The sequence below is a fragment of the Chenopodium quinoa genome, unplaced genomic scaffold (genome assembly GCF_001683475.1).
Source record: "Chenopodium quinoa cultivar QQ74 unplaced genomic scaffold, ASM168347v1, whole genome shotgun sequence".
Lineage (NCBI taxonomy): Eukaryota > Viridiplantae > Streptophyta > Magnoliopsida > Caryophyllales > Amaranthaceae > Chenopodium > Chenopodium quinoa.
The window spans coordinates 1989786-2005536 of NW_018745454.1; the positions used below are offsets into that span (position 1 = coordinate 1989786).

Here is a 15751-nt window from a genome sequence, read left to right on the forward strand (position 1 = left end):
TTTTAAAAAAAATACAAAAGGTAAAAACGCTGTCAGAGACAGCGTTATACCAGAGCATAAAACGCTGTCTCGGACAGCGTTTTATGCTGGAAGCTTAGTTTGGTAAATAGTTTTGCCACGCAACCATTTTCGTAAATAGTTTCCGTTTAAAGCTCAATTTGGTAAAACGTCCTTTGTTTTCACTAATTCGTCGATATATGGAGTGTAACCAAATTGAGTAAGATCCGATTCTCATGAATATTCCATTGCTTACCATTTACACATAACTACTTGTCTAAACTTGTCATTATACTTTGTATTAACACTAAATAGATGTTGATGGGGCACGTTAGAGGTGGAGGATGATACTTTCACACCCACCTAGAAATCTAGTCATTTCTGCCCTATTTTTCATGACGGATATAATACCTACATTTATTCTCATTCCAATAGATACAAGCTTTAATTCATCATCGCTTCATTAACCAACTTAGATATCCGTATCCCCCTGAAAAACTTGATAAACCAATAATAATAGTTCCCTCATTTCTTATTATTTACAACTTTGGGAAGGGTACGCAAAAATTGTTAAGGAGATGTTTAAGAAAACAAGAGGCATGTCAAATGTCATTAATAAGTTAATCAAATCCAAATCCTCCATATTCTACAGTATCACCACTAGCAGTCTAGCACCCACCCAGAGTATTTTGAGAAGGGTTTATTTCATTTGCAACTAGACGAAAATAATAATAAGAAGAAGAAGAAGAATTATTTCGTTAACTTGAATAAAGAAAATAATTAAAAGGCTCATGTGTATTATATGAATTAAGACTTATCATATCATGTGAAATTGTACCTTTATCATATGCTAAGTATCTTCGCTAATTTTCGTTCATCTCTTACATAGAAAGAATGTGTGGAGGTAATTTTCATTCATCTTAGCACATCATGTGAAATTGACAATCAAATTGTGAATGAATTCAGACTTAACATTCCCTTATTATTGCTCCACAAGTGTGCTAAGTCAGCTTATACATGAAGGTAATCAACACAACAAAATCAGGTTAGTTTTACATTAGACATGTCAAGCCATAACTTTCTTCCGAATATCAATATACAAGAATTTTGAACAAGATACATTTTGATTTAACAAAAAAAATTAGATAACACTACAACATCGTGATGGCAACATGTTACGGATCAGAAAGTAGTTGCAATTGCTACCATACCACCTGTGGCCTGAACACTCAAAAACAACCCTACACACTGTACAAAACAATGATCTTGAGGCTATGAAGTTAATTCACCCCGTTCACGAGCAATAGAGGCTGAAAGTATACCAAGATCTCGATTCAACAGTGTAAGAGATGTTTCACACTCTGATATAATTCTCACAACAGAGGAAGGCTCACCACCAACTGTCTCAGATGACCCAGCCTTCACCGCGTCATGTGAATCTCGAAGGTTCCTCAAATTTCCCAGGAACTGTATATATCAATACCAAAGCAGTCAGTGCCAACCGAGTCACCGAGACTAGCTAAAACAAAGTATCTAAAATTCACGTAATCATAATTCAAAGCCTTCAAACAGCTTCCACACAATCGTCACACACCTGTTAAATTCTGACCAAAGTTTCCCTATATTAACTAGTTTTTACCATTTTTGAACTAATACACCCCCACCCACCTTCAAAATTCCCCAAATCCAAACAAGCAATAAAAAAGAAAACTAAGAGAAATACAGGCGTTATAGCTGTTCAGAGCAGAATCAACAGCTTCTGCTCCGAATATTCAGATTTGTTAACAAGGAAGAGTTAGAAATGCATCCTCCAAATGAGGAAATGCAATTTTTAAATTCCAACAAGGAATACAGTACCTTCAACAGCATTTTATAGGCCTCCAGTAACCTATTTGCTGCAGGACCAAACCCATGAAGCTGAGGTACTTCCATCATGTGCGTCCACGGACGTATCTCCTATAAAGCACAAATTTCGAAAAACCAACAAAAACAGAATAGATTTGTTAGCATTATCCAACAGAAAAACAATATTCTGGTTAGCTCAATAAAGAAAAGTTAAAATATGAGCCAACAAATTGCACAAGTGCAAAACAATATTGTTTATACCACTATTCAATGCTCGTCATGGAATGTAGTAAGAGATACTTCCTCCGTTTCTATTTAGTTGACGCGTTTGATTTAGGTACATATATTAAGGAGAGGAGAGAGAGTGACAGAGAATGATAAAACAGGTGGGGTTAGCTTGTGAATGCAAGGTAAAAAACTTACCCCAAAAGGAAACGTGTCAACTAAAAAAAAAACTTCCTATAAAGGAATACGTGTCAACTAAAAAGAAACGGAGGTAGTACATAACATCAATAAGAGTGTGTTTGGATTGAAGGAAAATGGAGGGAAAAGAAGGGAAGGGATATGAAGGGAGAGAGTATCTTCCATTTGGATAGCAAATTAGGGATCAAGGGAATAGGAGGGAAGAGACATGGAGGAATTAAATACTAAGAAAACAATCCCTCCAACAATGAAGAGATTTGGAAGGAAAACTCTCCATTCTTCCTTCACCTTCCTCTCCCTCCCCCCCCCCCCCCCCTTCTTTTCCTTCCCTTACCTTTACCCAAACAAGCTGTAAATGAAAGTTTTCTGATGACAATTTTTAAATCATCCACACCGACCACACATCACACTATCACAGTCCCTGTGAATTAATGGTTTTGGACATAACCCTTCCCCCACCCTTTCCAGCTCCATTCATATGCAAATCTTGGAAATCTAATCCTTCCACCCCAGATTAGTCGTCTAAAATGAGAGTATTATATAATAAACTAGAAACGTGAGAACTAAGTTCAGACAAAGGTGATAGTTCTAAAGGAAAATAACAGCATCACAGTGGAAGACATTCAAGGAGCTCATGTGATGAGTGAGATAAATAAATTAAAAAAAAAGTTAAAGAACTATGTGATGAGGAGAAAGGTTAAGAGAAAATCACATGCAACTAAGGTGACTTTACAATCATATTGAAGTTTCCTCAAAAGAAAAGTGTTGCAAATAAGAAGCAGAAGTTTAATTTTGGATCAAAGACATAAAATAGGCCCGGTTAGCATTTTGCATGTTGAAGCATGCTGCAAATCTCTCAAAATCATAGACTCGTCACTAGATTGACTTAATTCTTGAAGATATCATTTGACAGCCATCGTATAAATAAAAGCAAAAAGAAGTCAAAATAATTATAACCTTTGTGTAAATCACATTGAAGGATCTGGCTGTTTCCAAAAACGACTCCAAATGAGAACGTAGCTTTGTTTCTACTTCTGCATAATCTTCATCTGGATTATAAGCATGCTGAAACCAAACATAGAAAGATATATAAGTAAGAAGAGGCTGTAGCAATGAGTTACACATACCACAAGCTTTCATTGTTAACACAATCCTTAAACCAGCTGTATCATATAGCAATGATGATGCAATAAGGTCCCAAAAGCCCCATCAGCAGTAGCTTTCATTTTCAGTGACTTCAATTTTCTAAAAAAGCAACAGACCTTTGATGCCAAATCATCAACATTTTGTTGGAGGGTCGAGAATTTTTTTGACAACTCTGACAGCTTGGACTCCAGATCAGCGATGTCTGGCCTGCGAGTGACATAGAAAGAGAAAGTATACTAAGAGAAAGTAGTTACAAGCATACTAAGAGAAAGTATCTTCCACTAAGAACCAAAAAACCATGGATTAAACAACATGAACATGATTATGTGACATAGAAAGATAGAACAATTCAACATTAATTAAACTATTCTTGGCAGCCAAAATCCATCCAGCTCTAATCTTCAAGGTTATTATCACTAGAATCAATCAATCCATCTGCATAAACTTTTGAACTCAAAAACTACGCAAAACATCAATATTCACGGAAGACTACTTTGTTATACCAGGGCCTTTCAGTACATGAAATTTAAATTAACAAAGGCTACTTATTAGTGCAGAAGTCCTCTCCTGACATGTAATCCCTTGCTCGGAGTATATCTTTTTTTAACTAGGATATGAATGCACAGAAGAAATGTCTTACAAGGGATAAATGGATTGAATCTGCACATCTGCAGGAAACAACTTGCACTCTTCCGAGAAAATCTGTGCCTGCTTTTCTGCAATGGCATCAATTAGCTGTATGTCCTTGGTAACCTGCTCATCAACACTGCAGATTTTGAAAGCATACTCGTAAGAGAAAACAGAATGAAGGAAGAAGGAACTGACAATACATTCTTAAACCATGGCTGAGAATCTGAGATCATTGCCCTAGTTATATCTCTTAGTAGCACAAAGTTAATAAAGTAAGCTAAGACAAGTTATCTAGTAACGTTGCTACCTCCAGTCGGGGTTATCAGCATAGATGCTGGCCTCAACAAGGTCTACAATGAGTCTAAGCATTTCTGTGCGGTCTTCATAGCTTCCACGTCCCTGGTTGAAAAAAAATATTCATTTAAGCATATGAATGATTAATCATCGATCCAAGGTTTTTCAGAATTATAAGTTTATAACCAATAATTCTAAGACAACTAGCCAGGCTAAACCTACAAAGCAAGTAATATTTTTCCAGTAATCACTAGGTCCACTACATCCAAAAATAAAACACACAATAAAACAGAGTAAAAGTTGCATTCATTTTACGTGTCTACATTGGTGTTGCATCCAGACTTCTGCACGACTGCAGTGCATAATAGTTATACCCGCAATGTGATGTTAAGAGTTATAGGCACAAGCATAAATACAAGCCAAGAAGACACATGAGCAAGAAGCAGTAAGCATCCCTCTCCCAAACAAAGGCAAGAAGGTTGAGAGAAAAGACAATGAAGAAGCCAGGCCAGTCTAATGAATATCCGGGAAAAGAAATAATGGAAAGAATTATGAAACTAAAGAAAAACTTGGGTTGTTAACTTCTGATAAATAATAGATACTGCATGATACATTTAACTTATGGTGGTCAGCCTTATCTACACGAATGAGACATAGAAGTTGCAATTATATTGAAACAGAATGATAAGAGATAAATTAAAATTCGACCTGAGAGTATGAATTACAGCAGAAGAAATTCCAGAGCTCACAAAGACTATTGTCAGGAATTAAATTAACTTACTTGAATGACCTCTGTATCCACAATGGTTGTGATGCCAAGAAACTTAGCGATTTCTGCCAAGTCTGTGATATGAGAAGTTCAAGTTAAATTCAATGATACTGAACCACTATTTACAATCAATGCCCAGCTTGTATGTAATGCACATAAATACAGTTCGTGAAGAAACAGCTGGAAACAGTGACAGAATTGATACGAATAGAGTATATAGTAAAAGAAACAACTTAAACCATGATGAAAGAACAAAATACGAAGACACAATGCAGTTTTCCTAGTTAAGTTGTAAAAGTTCAGCAGCACATGTCTTTCAAATTAGAGCATAAAAGAGAAAGGTTCCAAATTTGGAATCAGTCAATTGTGGTCTGATTGGAAGACTTAAAGGCAACAAAAGCCCAATGCATACAAAGTTGTCATTCAAACCAGTTGGATGCTGTTAAAGCTTAGGTTTTTTATCAAAATAAAGTACGGCTCCGTCAGAACACTCTGCAAAGATGTCCTGATCCCAAATTTGAATGATGAAAGTAGAAAGAAAAGTCATGTCTAAAGAAAAATAGATGGCTCCTTTATGGTGTAAGAACAGTTATTGGAAATGACTTAAAACAACTTATGCACAAATGACTTAAGCGAAAGTTGGAAGTCCACCACACATTTTCAGCATTGTTATAGACATAGGGATCCTACACAAAGTTTTGAGAAAAATAGCACCCTAAAAAATTTGATATAATACAGATAAAGATCAATGAAACATACACTGAATGCGAGAAGTCTCTTCATCACGGTCTACACCATCTCCTTGCAGATTTTGCTGAGAGAAGGGAGACTTATCGCCCAACAGCCTATAGACAAATAAAGGCAAAGAGTTTTAATAAGATTCTGTGTTACAAGATTGAGGGAAGACAAAAAAAATTCTGCAGTTAATGAAAGCCTCTTCCAAAAGGAACCAGCATGCGGCAACAGTTGCCTCGAATGAAGACTAGTAATTATCTGCAAACCCCATATAGTTGGAACACAAACTATAGCAATCAGCAAAGAAGTGAGGGACAAAAAAAAAAAAAAACAATCCCCAATTGGCTAACAGTGATAGTTCCAACATTTTGCAAAATTCTACCACCAGTTTCATTTCTAGTGATCCCTTTCCCTTAAACCAGATCCCACTTCAATAAACATCAAATAAAACCTCTAACCATTACCAATACTATTCAAAGAAACTTTCAACTCGGAACAGTGATCACTTTGAGTTATGACCCAAAGTGATTGACCAGCACGGCAGGTCTACACCCATAACATCTAAACTACTAATCTTCCACTCTTAAGTCATTTGAATGAATCAACAAGTGATACATGCTAAAATTCACTTCACCCAAATTTAAACAAAATCAAATAACTCCCAGGCTTCTAACACAGTTTAAATCAAACATTTCTTTCTTAGATCACTAAAATGTAATACAATTAACCGTCATTAACTGGCAACAACAACAACAACAACAACGACAACGAAAATAACAACAGTAACAATAATAACAATGTCAAAGCCTTAATCACGATAAGACGGGTTCAGCTACATGATCATCAACAAAGATCCTTTTCCACCATTCATTTCCATCAAATGTTATTCCAATGTCATATAGCAAAGCATTTCCAAAATTAGGTACTAAAAACAATAGTGAAGAGCAGAAATAGAACCTGAAGAATAGCCACTCAAGAAGAGCGTAACGCTCCATTCCAGCAAACAGCAAAGACTGAGCAGGAGCATTAGCTCTTGGATAATTCAACATTGTCAATTTCTTCTGTATCTCCTCCATCTGCTTCGCCGCCATCGCACCAATTTCCCTACAATTAACATGAAATGCGACAAATTCAACATAAATCTGGAAATTTTCAAGCCCAATTTTTGAAAAATTAACAATAAAATGATAGAAACACATTGCTGATGATTTGTTATAAGTATTACCTCTGAATTGCGGAAATTTGTTGCCGGAAATTACAGTGGATCGCTTAGTATTTATTCAAATGGGGGAGATTTCGAAATTAGGGTTTTAAATGAATCGGAAATCAGCCGAAAAGGAGTGTCGGAGATAGTGGCCGGCGTGATTTGCCGGCGATGAATTCAAATTTGTAGGATGAACTATACGAGACTCTTTGGGCTACTCGCCTTGTTTTAAGGCCCATTTAAATATGAGCTTCTTTTTTTGTTGGGCTACCGATATAAAAAATAGGTTTTTTTTTTCCTTTCTTAATTTCTAAAAAAAAAATAAAAAATTAAGTGGAATTTTGTTACTCCCTTTGTCTCAATATAATTGCCACATTTTCTTGTTAAAAAAAAATATATAATTGCCACATTTAAATATAAGTAAGATAAATACTTATAATTCAAATTGCGTTAAGTAGAATTCTGTTTATTCCATTTGTGTCAGAATAATTGACACATTTAAATATAAGTATAATAAATATAAATACAGATATAAATATATGATGCATTTAACATAACATATTTATAAAAAAAAAAAAAAAAAAAAATAGTCACATTCATATATATGCTACATCTTCTCACCAAAGAAATGTATGTGCTACATCTAATTTCCAAGAATGCAATATTGTTACTATATTTAACATTTGATTAATTCAACTAAAACTTCCCTTGTATTCCTCAACCTTTTCAAAATCAGAAAAAGACATGCATCATATAGGATCACCACTACATTTTTTAATTAACCTACTAAATTGATCACAAACTTCCTCAACAAAGTTACAAGAACTATCTAGTCACACAATCACCTCTTCATCAACAAATATAATATCAAGCATGTTGAGAATCAAGATACAAGAAGGATGGATACTAAAAAGAGTTTTAGCAGTTGTTGCAAACATAGGTCCTAAAGCCTTGATAGAGACCTTACCAACCGGGTTATTATTCCGGGTCAAAAACCCGGCCCACGACGTATCAACCATACTAAGGGTTAACACCACGGCGTTTCATCACTACTCTTGTGATGGAGCTCATGTCTTGAAAGTGAATCTCCAACAATTTAGCTCGATTGTAAACTCGGCAACTGAAGATGAAACCATTACCATAACTCGATCTTATGATTCTCCCAACCTTGTTTCTTTTGTATTTGTCAATAATCAAAGTATGTGCAAGGTACCCTTTTTTTTCCTTCTTTAGGCATTTTTATTATTTGATATTTCATCGTCTCTAAAAGTTTTTTTTTTTTTTTTTTTTTTTTTTTGTAATTAGAGAACTTTTAGGGATAGATAGAGTACATAAAAGAATTTATGTTACGATCTAGAAACAGTTTTGTGTCGAATAACATGTATGTGTATGTGTAGATAGTGAGGACAGCAGAAACATAGGAATAAATGTTGCAGAAGTGAAGAAAGATCACTGGAGTGCAGGTGACGAATCAATGCATGAATTCAAAGTGTGCATTAGGTGCAAAGATCTAGTACGTATAATGGAACATTCCAAATTGACCAAGGAAGCCAGTAAGAAAGCTTTTCACAATTCCTAAATATTCATCACCCATATACACTCGTGTGAACTTAAATTATACGTACTATGAACGACACATGTCCCCAATACTAAAGAATAAGGTTGTGACACATTCGGACCTACACATTTGATTTATATATTTTTGAAAACAATAAGAAGTCAAGTACTCCTTAAATTAGTAAAGTCACTTTAATATCACAATAAATTACTGTAAATCCGCCTTAGACATCCAAATTTTGCCATTCTCGATTCTGGCTTTGGCAACACTAGTTTGTTCCATGATCTTGTCTTATCCTTTGTTTGCTAATTCTTGAACATATATGCGCTTGAGCAGTAACAATTACTATGATGGGAACCATGGTATCTCTACATTCAGGCTATGAGACCCTCAATCTCAAGGAAGAGGTAACTAAATATATTCGAGTTTGTTATAATATAAATGAACTTTCGAATAATTTTTATGCATAAGGATTATCATCATATATTTAGCTAATCATCATATAATTGGGGTTAGTGCAGCATCAGGAATGCATAATTGAGAATGTACCAGCAGGAACAATGCACCATTTACAACTACATGTGAATAGGCTGGACTCTTTTCTGTTAGCCTCACGTATAACAGCCATTGTATGGATACATGACTCGAATTCACGGTCTCCTATTCGCCCCTTCTTGGAGTTTCCCCTTGGAGATTTAGGCAGACTCCTTATATTCTTGCCTCAACCTTTTATCATATCCTGATAAAATTCAACACTGAGATATTTTCTATATGTTAGGAATGGTAGGAAATGCCTCCATCTCCTTTTCAACCCTTTCGAAAAATGATCAATTAGACCGATTATACAAAGGCATAGACAAAGATCTTTGAATGAATTATTGTATGAGGCATTTATTATAAATCACAAGATAATACACATTGTGTTTAACTAAACAAAGTACAAATATTGTATGATAAAATAGAAAAACTAAATGAAGGTTATAACAAGCTAAGATTGTACTACTATAATATAAAAGGATCACGGATGTAAAACAGTAGCCTAGAATATCGACCAAATAAGAACTCTAGCATGGTTGGATCCTTAATTCTGCTATATGAATCTTTTATGTAGACAACATCTGCAATGCAGGAAGCCGAAATGATTGATTTTGCCAAACCACAGGGCAATCTTAGCTCATACATCATGCTTTTTGGTGCATTTTCGATCTTGAATTCAGCTATTTCCTACAAATACATGAATAGAACATCTATCAATACAAAGTACATACAACATTGCTATAGTAAGGCACAAAATAAGCGCGAAAATTGATTTAGCCCAAGTGTGGCAGCACATTACAACATGCCACAGTACTAATGTATTGAAATTTTAGCAATTGTGAAACTTGGAAATTTAATTTGATACCTGCATAGTATGTTTGACAATAGTCTCGGATCCGGAAGCCAATCTAAGACATGTGCTGGTTACAGAAATAAGAACTGTAACACATTTTAGCAATCATATAATATGAAATTAATGGACCGAAAATTAGAAATAATGCTTACTGGATGTTTTGAAATGTGCTGAATTCATTGCAATTTCTTTGAGCAAATTAGAACTTATTGCCACCCTAAATTCATGAATTGGCTCATAATGAAAAGGTTCTGCATGTACTTCTATAACTTCCAGTGTCATTATCTTGATTTCATTTCCTGAAATTAAACAAGTAAATTCTCATAAATCAAAGAAATACTAGTATCTTTGAAATTTTCAGCAGATAATTTGATTAAACTGGTGATTTTTTGTGCTAATTTTCAAAGAAATTTTGATAAAGAAACATAATTTATTAATTACGTATCCAAAAATTCAGAAAATTTGTCAGAACTTTTTTTTAACAAAAACAGAGGAATGATACAAATTCCATGAATTTTCTCTGAAATTTAAAAAACCCATCAAATAATATCAAAAGAAAAAAAAACGTTAAAATGAAGAGAAATTCATCAAGAACATGAATTTAATTTTAAATGAAAAAATCAAGAAAGAGAGGAATCAATAGAAGTACTTGAATTATGAATTTGAAAGTCAAGACTAGTGATGGGAGACTTGTCTTCGGAGTAGATCACAATAGAAAATCCGTCATCATCGACAGCAATGTCGCCAAGAAAATCGTCGATAGGAGCGAGTTTAGTATTGACAATGAAGGGTCTAGAGATATGATAATGATGAAAAAATTTAGAAGAAAGATGAAGCAATGATAATACATTGGTAGTTTTATGGGTAGTATGAAAGAGGGTGAATTTTTCGGAGAATTCGATGTGCGTAGTGTTGGAGATGTTTGTGATTGCTGCTATCATTTGTCTGAACTTCATTGCTGTTGTTATTTTTAGCTTCAACATTGTTGTTTAGAAATGAGAGAAGAAAAAAAAGGCGGGAAAGTTAGTTTTGTCTGTTTGTAACCGTTAGTTCAATTTTTTATGTGATGGGTTTGCTATTGCCTGTCTGTTTGCACTATATAAATAGAAAGTTTCCACATATCTTTAGTCATTAGTCAACGCATACTTTGACTTCTTCTTTTTATTTTATTTTTAATTTTTTTTGTAAAATGATCAAATTATATTTGATATAAATTGTAAAAATTTAATATTTTGGGAAATACAAGTATACATTAAGACATGTTTAACATATTTACATATTACACTATAAAATTGAATGTACTAGAAAAAACTTGACCAAAGCGAAACAACTATTATAAAACGGGGAGAGTATCTCTTTATCTTACAGGAATATAGTATATTGTTGGACATTGGTTGTTCTATAATCCAATATTATCCTTGGACTGTCCAAAAATATGCTCATTTCGATCTTAGCTATGAAAAGCTTTGATATGTATTTATATACAATCTCATTGGTTGAAGATCTGTACTCGAAATTTGATTATGTTCTTCCATTTTCAGCACCGAGCTTACCTAGCAGAACTACCTCTGTAGGAGACACCAGATCATCTTTCAGATTCTCTATTTTCCCTTTCAGAAATTCAGCTTTCATAACAGCAGCAATTTTCGCCTTTATCTCATCCTGTAGTCTTGTTACCTTTTCCAAGCTTGAGTTTTCTGAAATATCTGCCTTCAGTTCTTCTATTTTCTCCCTAAGGCCTGCCTTGTCTATAGCCCTTTCGATTTCTGCAATCATATCATTGTTCAACACTGAAGGCTTCTTGTTCAAATCATAACGCGAACTTCCTTCAACTCTCTTTGTCGTACCAACAATCTTTAAGTCAGATGACTTCAAGACCTTTTCGAGCTCTTTTTTAGTATTCTGTACATCTACTACTATTTCCTTATCTATTTCATTGCCTTGCAGTAATTTCTCTTCTGCAGATTTTAGTAGCAACAACTTCTCCTTTACCTTAATTGGTACTTTTTTATTGATCTCCGCTTTTATCCTGTCACCTTTTTTCTTGATCTTTATGAGCCTGTTTAGCATTTCAAATTTAGCTAGCTTCTCTTTTAGCCCCATATATTCACCTGGTTTCGACAACTTAAGCTTGAATTCCTGCATTAGTCTATCTGCTTTATCTCTGAGAGTAAGGCTCAAAAGCGGGTTTGAGGAGTTAGCTAAATCTAACTTGAGTGATTCGAGTTCCCCTTGTAAGCCCATGGATATGAAGGCCTTTGTGATCTCTTTGTCAACATCCTCCTGTATCTTTTCCAAAGCTTGGTTTGTTTGCTCATTTGATCCTTTCGCTTCTAGAATCATCTTCTTGAAGTTCTCAACTTCAGTCTCTATATCAGCAGATTCTGCCATATTAATATCTGAAGGCTTCATCTTCCATTTCTTCTTTGGATCAATCGCGATGCATTCTTGAAAACTACCAATATGACGGTACTTGAGCATACGATGTTGAAGCAACTCTTCTTTACTCATCCTACCTAGTTCCTGAAATAAATGCAGCATCAGCAGATAGATAGAAGTTGGTGAATTATATTATCATAGTTAACACATCATAAAGGCTTACCTCCATGGCTTGTAAAATGGCGGTCTTTATCTGCTGAGATGTCCATAAAGGATCAGAATGTGCTCCTCCAAGCGGCTCCTGTAACAAAGCAAGATTAAACACAACTGATTTGCTGAACTGGAAAATTCCGGTACAGATTAAGGCTAAATTTAGAGCCAATGAAAGAAGTTTTACAGCAATGGTTTTTAGCCAGAGATTGTGGTCTGATACCAGGCAGAAATTTGTGAATTCAGACACTTACAGGAATGATAGCATCAGCAATTTTTAGCCGGAGGTGTTCTTGAGCTGTTATCCTCAGTTTTTCAGCAGCCTTTCCATGTAAAAGATCGATTCTGTTGCAGTTAATAAGGCTTCATGCATGTATCTACGAAAGCTTATTTAACAACATTGCAAGAGTAAAATTCATATACCTTTGGGGCTGCTTCGGATGAGTTCCATAATATTGCAGAGCATGCTTCAGGACTGTCAACACAGCAATGATAAGGTATTGTATGAGTATTACGCGATTTATAAAAACATTAGGGAAATCATATAAAGACCATAACCTCAAAGAATACCTAGCAACATAGCAAACAGAGTTCTCAAGCATAAAAAATTTGTTGCAGAAGCCGATAGCCACAGCTCCTCCAGAACCACCTTCACCAGTTACTATTGTGATGATAGGAACTCGCAGTCCAAACATGGACCATACATTTCGAGCTATTGCTTCACCCTGCATTCAGTGAGACACATCCTCATATTATCACATCTTAAGTCAAAATAAAATTAAAACATACTAGTAGTTGTCTACTCACTTGACCAAGTTCCTCAGATTTGAGATCAGCATAAGCTCCTGGTGAGTCAATAAGTGTAATAATGGGAAAACCATGATGGTCTGCATACTTCATCATGCGCAAAGCCTTCCTGTACCTGTTAAAAGGTCACTCATACTGTCAAAAATAAAACAGATTTCACTAAAAGTTCCCTAAGTTAGTTTGTCACTTCATAATTATATACCCATGAGGAGTTGGCATAGCAAAGTTTCGATAAATGTTTTCCTTTGTGTTTCTTCCCTTCTGATGGCCGATGAACAGATAACTTCTACCATCGATGCTCCCTATACCAGTTACGATAGCTGGATCATCATAGCCTGCACGATCTCCATGGAGTTCCACCCACTAAAAGATGTATGAAAAGACAAGAACATGATCCTTAGATATTCTTAATTGAAATTAAATATAATCATTAATAACAACTAAATTATTACCTTCTCTGTGATGTTCAGAATATGATCAAGGACAGTTGGCCTGTTGGGATGTCTAGCCAAGTCTAAACGTTGTATCGGTGTCAAATGGGTGTACAGATCTTTTATAGCCTAACAGTGATGAATTAGCACATCAGATGATCGAAAACAAAGAAACGTTCCTACAATCCTACTTAGTACAGCTATGTATAGTCCAGTAATGCCTAATATTTACTGCTAACATCAAACAAAGCAACCAAAAGATGCAGGGCACCAAAAAAACCTGTTGATATTTGAGCTCCAAAGCACTAATTTGATCACTGTAATCTAGACCAGTTTCATCTGCCATTTGACGAACCTGCAAGTAAGAGATGATCACTTTTCAAAGGATAAACAACATTTTTCGACTGATGCACAAGGAAAACTCATGTAAGATTCAGTAATGCACCAAGAAAGTCACTGACCTCGATGATCTTCTGCTTGAGATCAACCAATGGTTTCTCAAATGAAAGTGTCACAAGTTTTGGTTTATCTTCCAAAGGCTTAAAGTGAGAGAGGTATCTCAAATGCCCACTCGATAAATTAGGATCGATGTCATCTGGCCATGGGTAGTCATGCTTCTTCCCTTTCTTAAGTTTAGCAATAATGTTCAGCTTTTTTCTGCTGTTCTTATAGTTAGAGCATTCTAAGGGCCTTAATACACACATATTTATGTTCATGATTTTACCTTCAAGAAAATCATTAGCAAGAAGAACCTTCTTACCATTGCCAAAACATGCCTTCGACATATTAGCACAATGTCCTGCTGCTAGGGAAATGGTGGCCATTTTGATAATGTTGTGGACCTACATTGAAGAGGGGTACAAGATCAAATTTTGCTACTAAAACTAAGCAAAAAAAAAAAGTGTACTAGTCAATTTTTATATTATACACCGGGGAGCATTAGACAATCCACGGAAAATATAACATGACATAAGTCTGAAAATAATTCGCACATTTTGGATTGTATATGTTTCACATCAAAAGTGAAATTCTCTTGTATAACAAGACATGATACATGAACAAAATATGTTACATAGGAGACAAAAGTTAACACTTGAAAATATGTACACATTTGTAAAAAAAACTCAATGTCGTGAGTTGAGTGATATACCAAAAATTGTGGCAAATTGTGTGATATAAAATGATTGATTCAGTGAACTGAAAATCAAGAGAAATCGGTTTTTTTTTTTAAAGTAAAAAAAAAGGTTGGTTATTTATGTAGTAAAAAGTTTGAAATTTAGAAGATTAAATAGAAGAGGGTGAGTTAAAGCAGAAGATGAGCAGTTGAAGAATGGTTTACGATTTACATGTTGTTGGCCTGTACTGGGGTCTGCATACTTGCCAACGGGCAACTGTTTTAAGACTTTTAACTCGTTATTAAATTTTTGTTAATCAATCATAATCACGTCTCGTTTGCGTGTTAATGGTATTGATTAGTGTTTGAAATACATGATTAGTGTTTGTTAAGACTTAAGAATATTAATGTTTCATGACTTTCATCCCAAAAAATTTCAGTGCAAAAACTTCTTTTTATTTTATTCTTTTTTTAAAATTAGTAGAAGTATTGTGCTTAATTTACTTAACAAATTATATTATACTCTTTTGTATAGCTATACCCAACTATCAAACACTTGTAGTATTTCTTAAGGCTGGATGAGTTTTTATGCACCTAAGAACATATTGTCATGTGCTGATAATTTTTCCGATATCACTACACAACAAGTTCTATATGAAGCAACCTCCCTATGTTTGTGTGCTTTACTGATACATGTGTTTGTGGTGTAAGTTAGTATCACTGCGTATTATTTCCTCTATTTATTAGCTTGGTGTGCATAAGGGAAGACTGCCTGGATCAAGCCTTGAGGATTCGGGCGTCGCACGAGCAATTTGCGCT

At 34.8% G+C, this 15751-nt stretch overlaps 2 protein-coding genes across 2 annotated transcripts; both read right to left on the minus strand.

Annotated features, from left to right (window-relative positions):
* Positions 1–950: 950 nt before the first annotated feature.
* On the minus strand, positions 951–7421 carry LOC110714328 (AUGMIN subunit 7-like). The gene is made up of 10 exons (XM_021892833.1): positions 7065–7421; positions 6797–6943; positions 5864–5949; positions 5117–5178; positions 4349–4440; positions 4052–4177; positions 3528–3618; positions 3223–3330; positions 1855–1953; positions 951–1464 (listed from the first exon to the last, which is right to left on the minus strand). The coding sequence occupies exons 2-10, from the start codon at positions 6928–6930 to the stop codon at positions 1270–1272; spliced, it is 993 nt and encodes a 330-aa protein (XP_021748525.1). The 5' UTR covers positions 6931–6943; positions 7065–7421; the 3' UTR covers positions 951–1269.
* Positions 7422–10809: 3388 nt separating this feature from the next.
* Positions 10810–15151, minus strand: LOC110714477 (acetyl-coenzyme A carboxylase carboxyl transferase subunit alpha, chloroplastic-like). Its single transcript, XM_021892991.1, has 11 exons — positions 14969–15151; positions 14280–14660; positions 14099–14173; positions 13840–13947; positions 13590–13750; positions 13388–13502; positions 13151–13305; positions 13004–13055; positions 12835–12903; positions 12594–12671; positions 10810–12514 (listed from the first exon to the last, which is right to left on the minus strand). Exons 2-11 carry the CDS (start codon positions 14640–14642, stop codon positions 11513–11515), a joined length of 2178 nt encoding a protein of 725 aa, XP_021748683.1. The 5' UTR covers positions 14643–14660; positions 14969–15151; the 3' UTR covers positions 10810–11512.
* Positions 15152–15751: the final 600 nt, after the last annotated feature.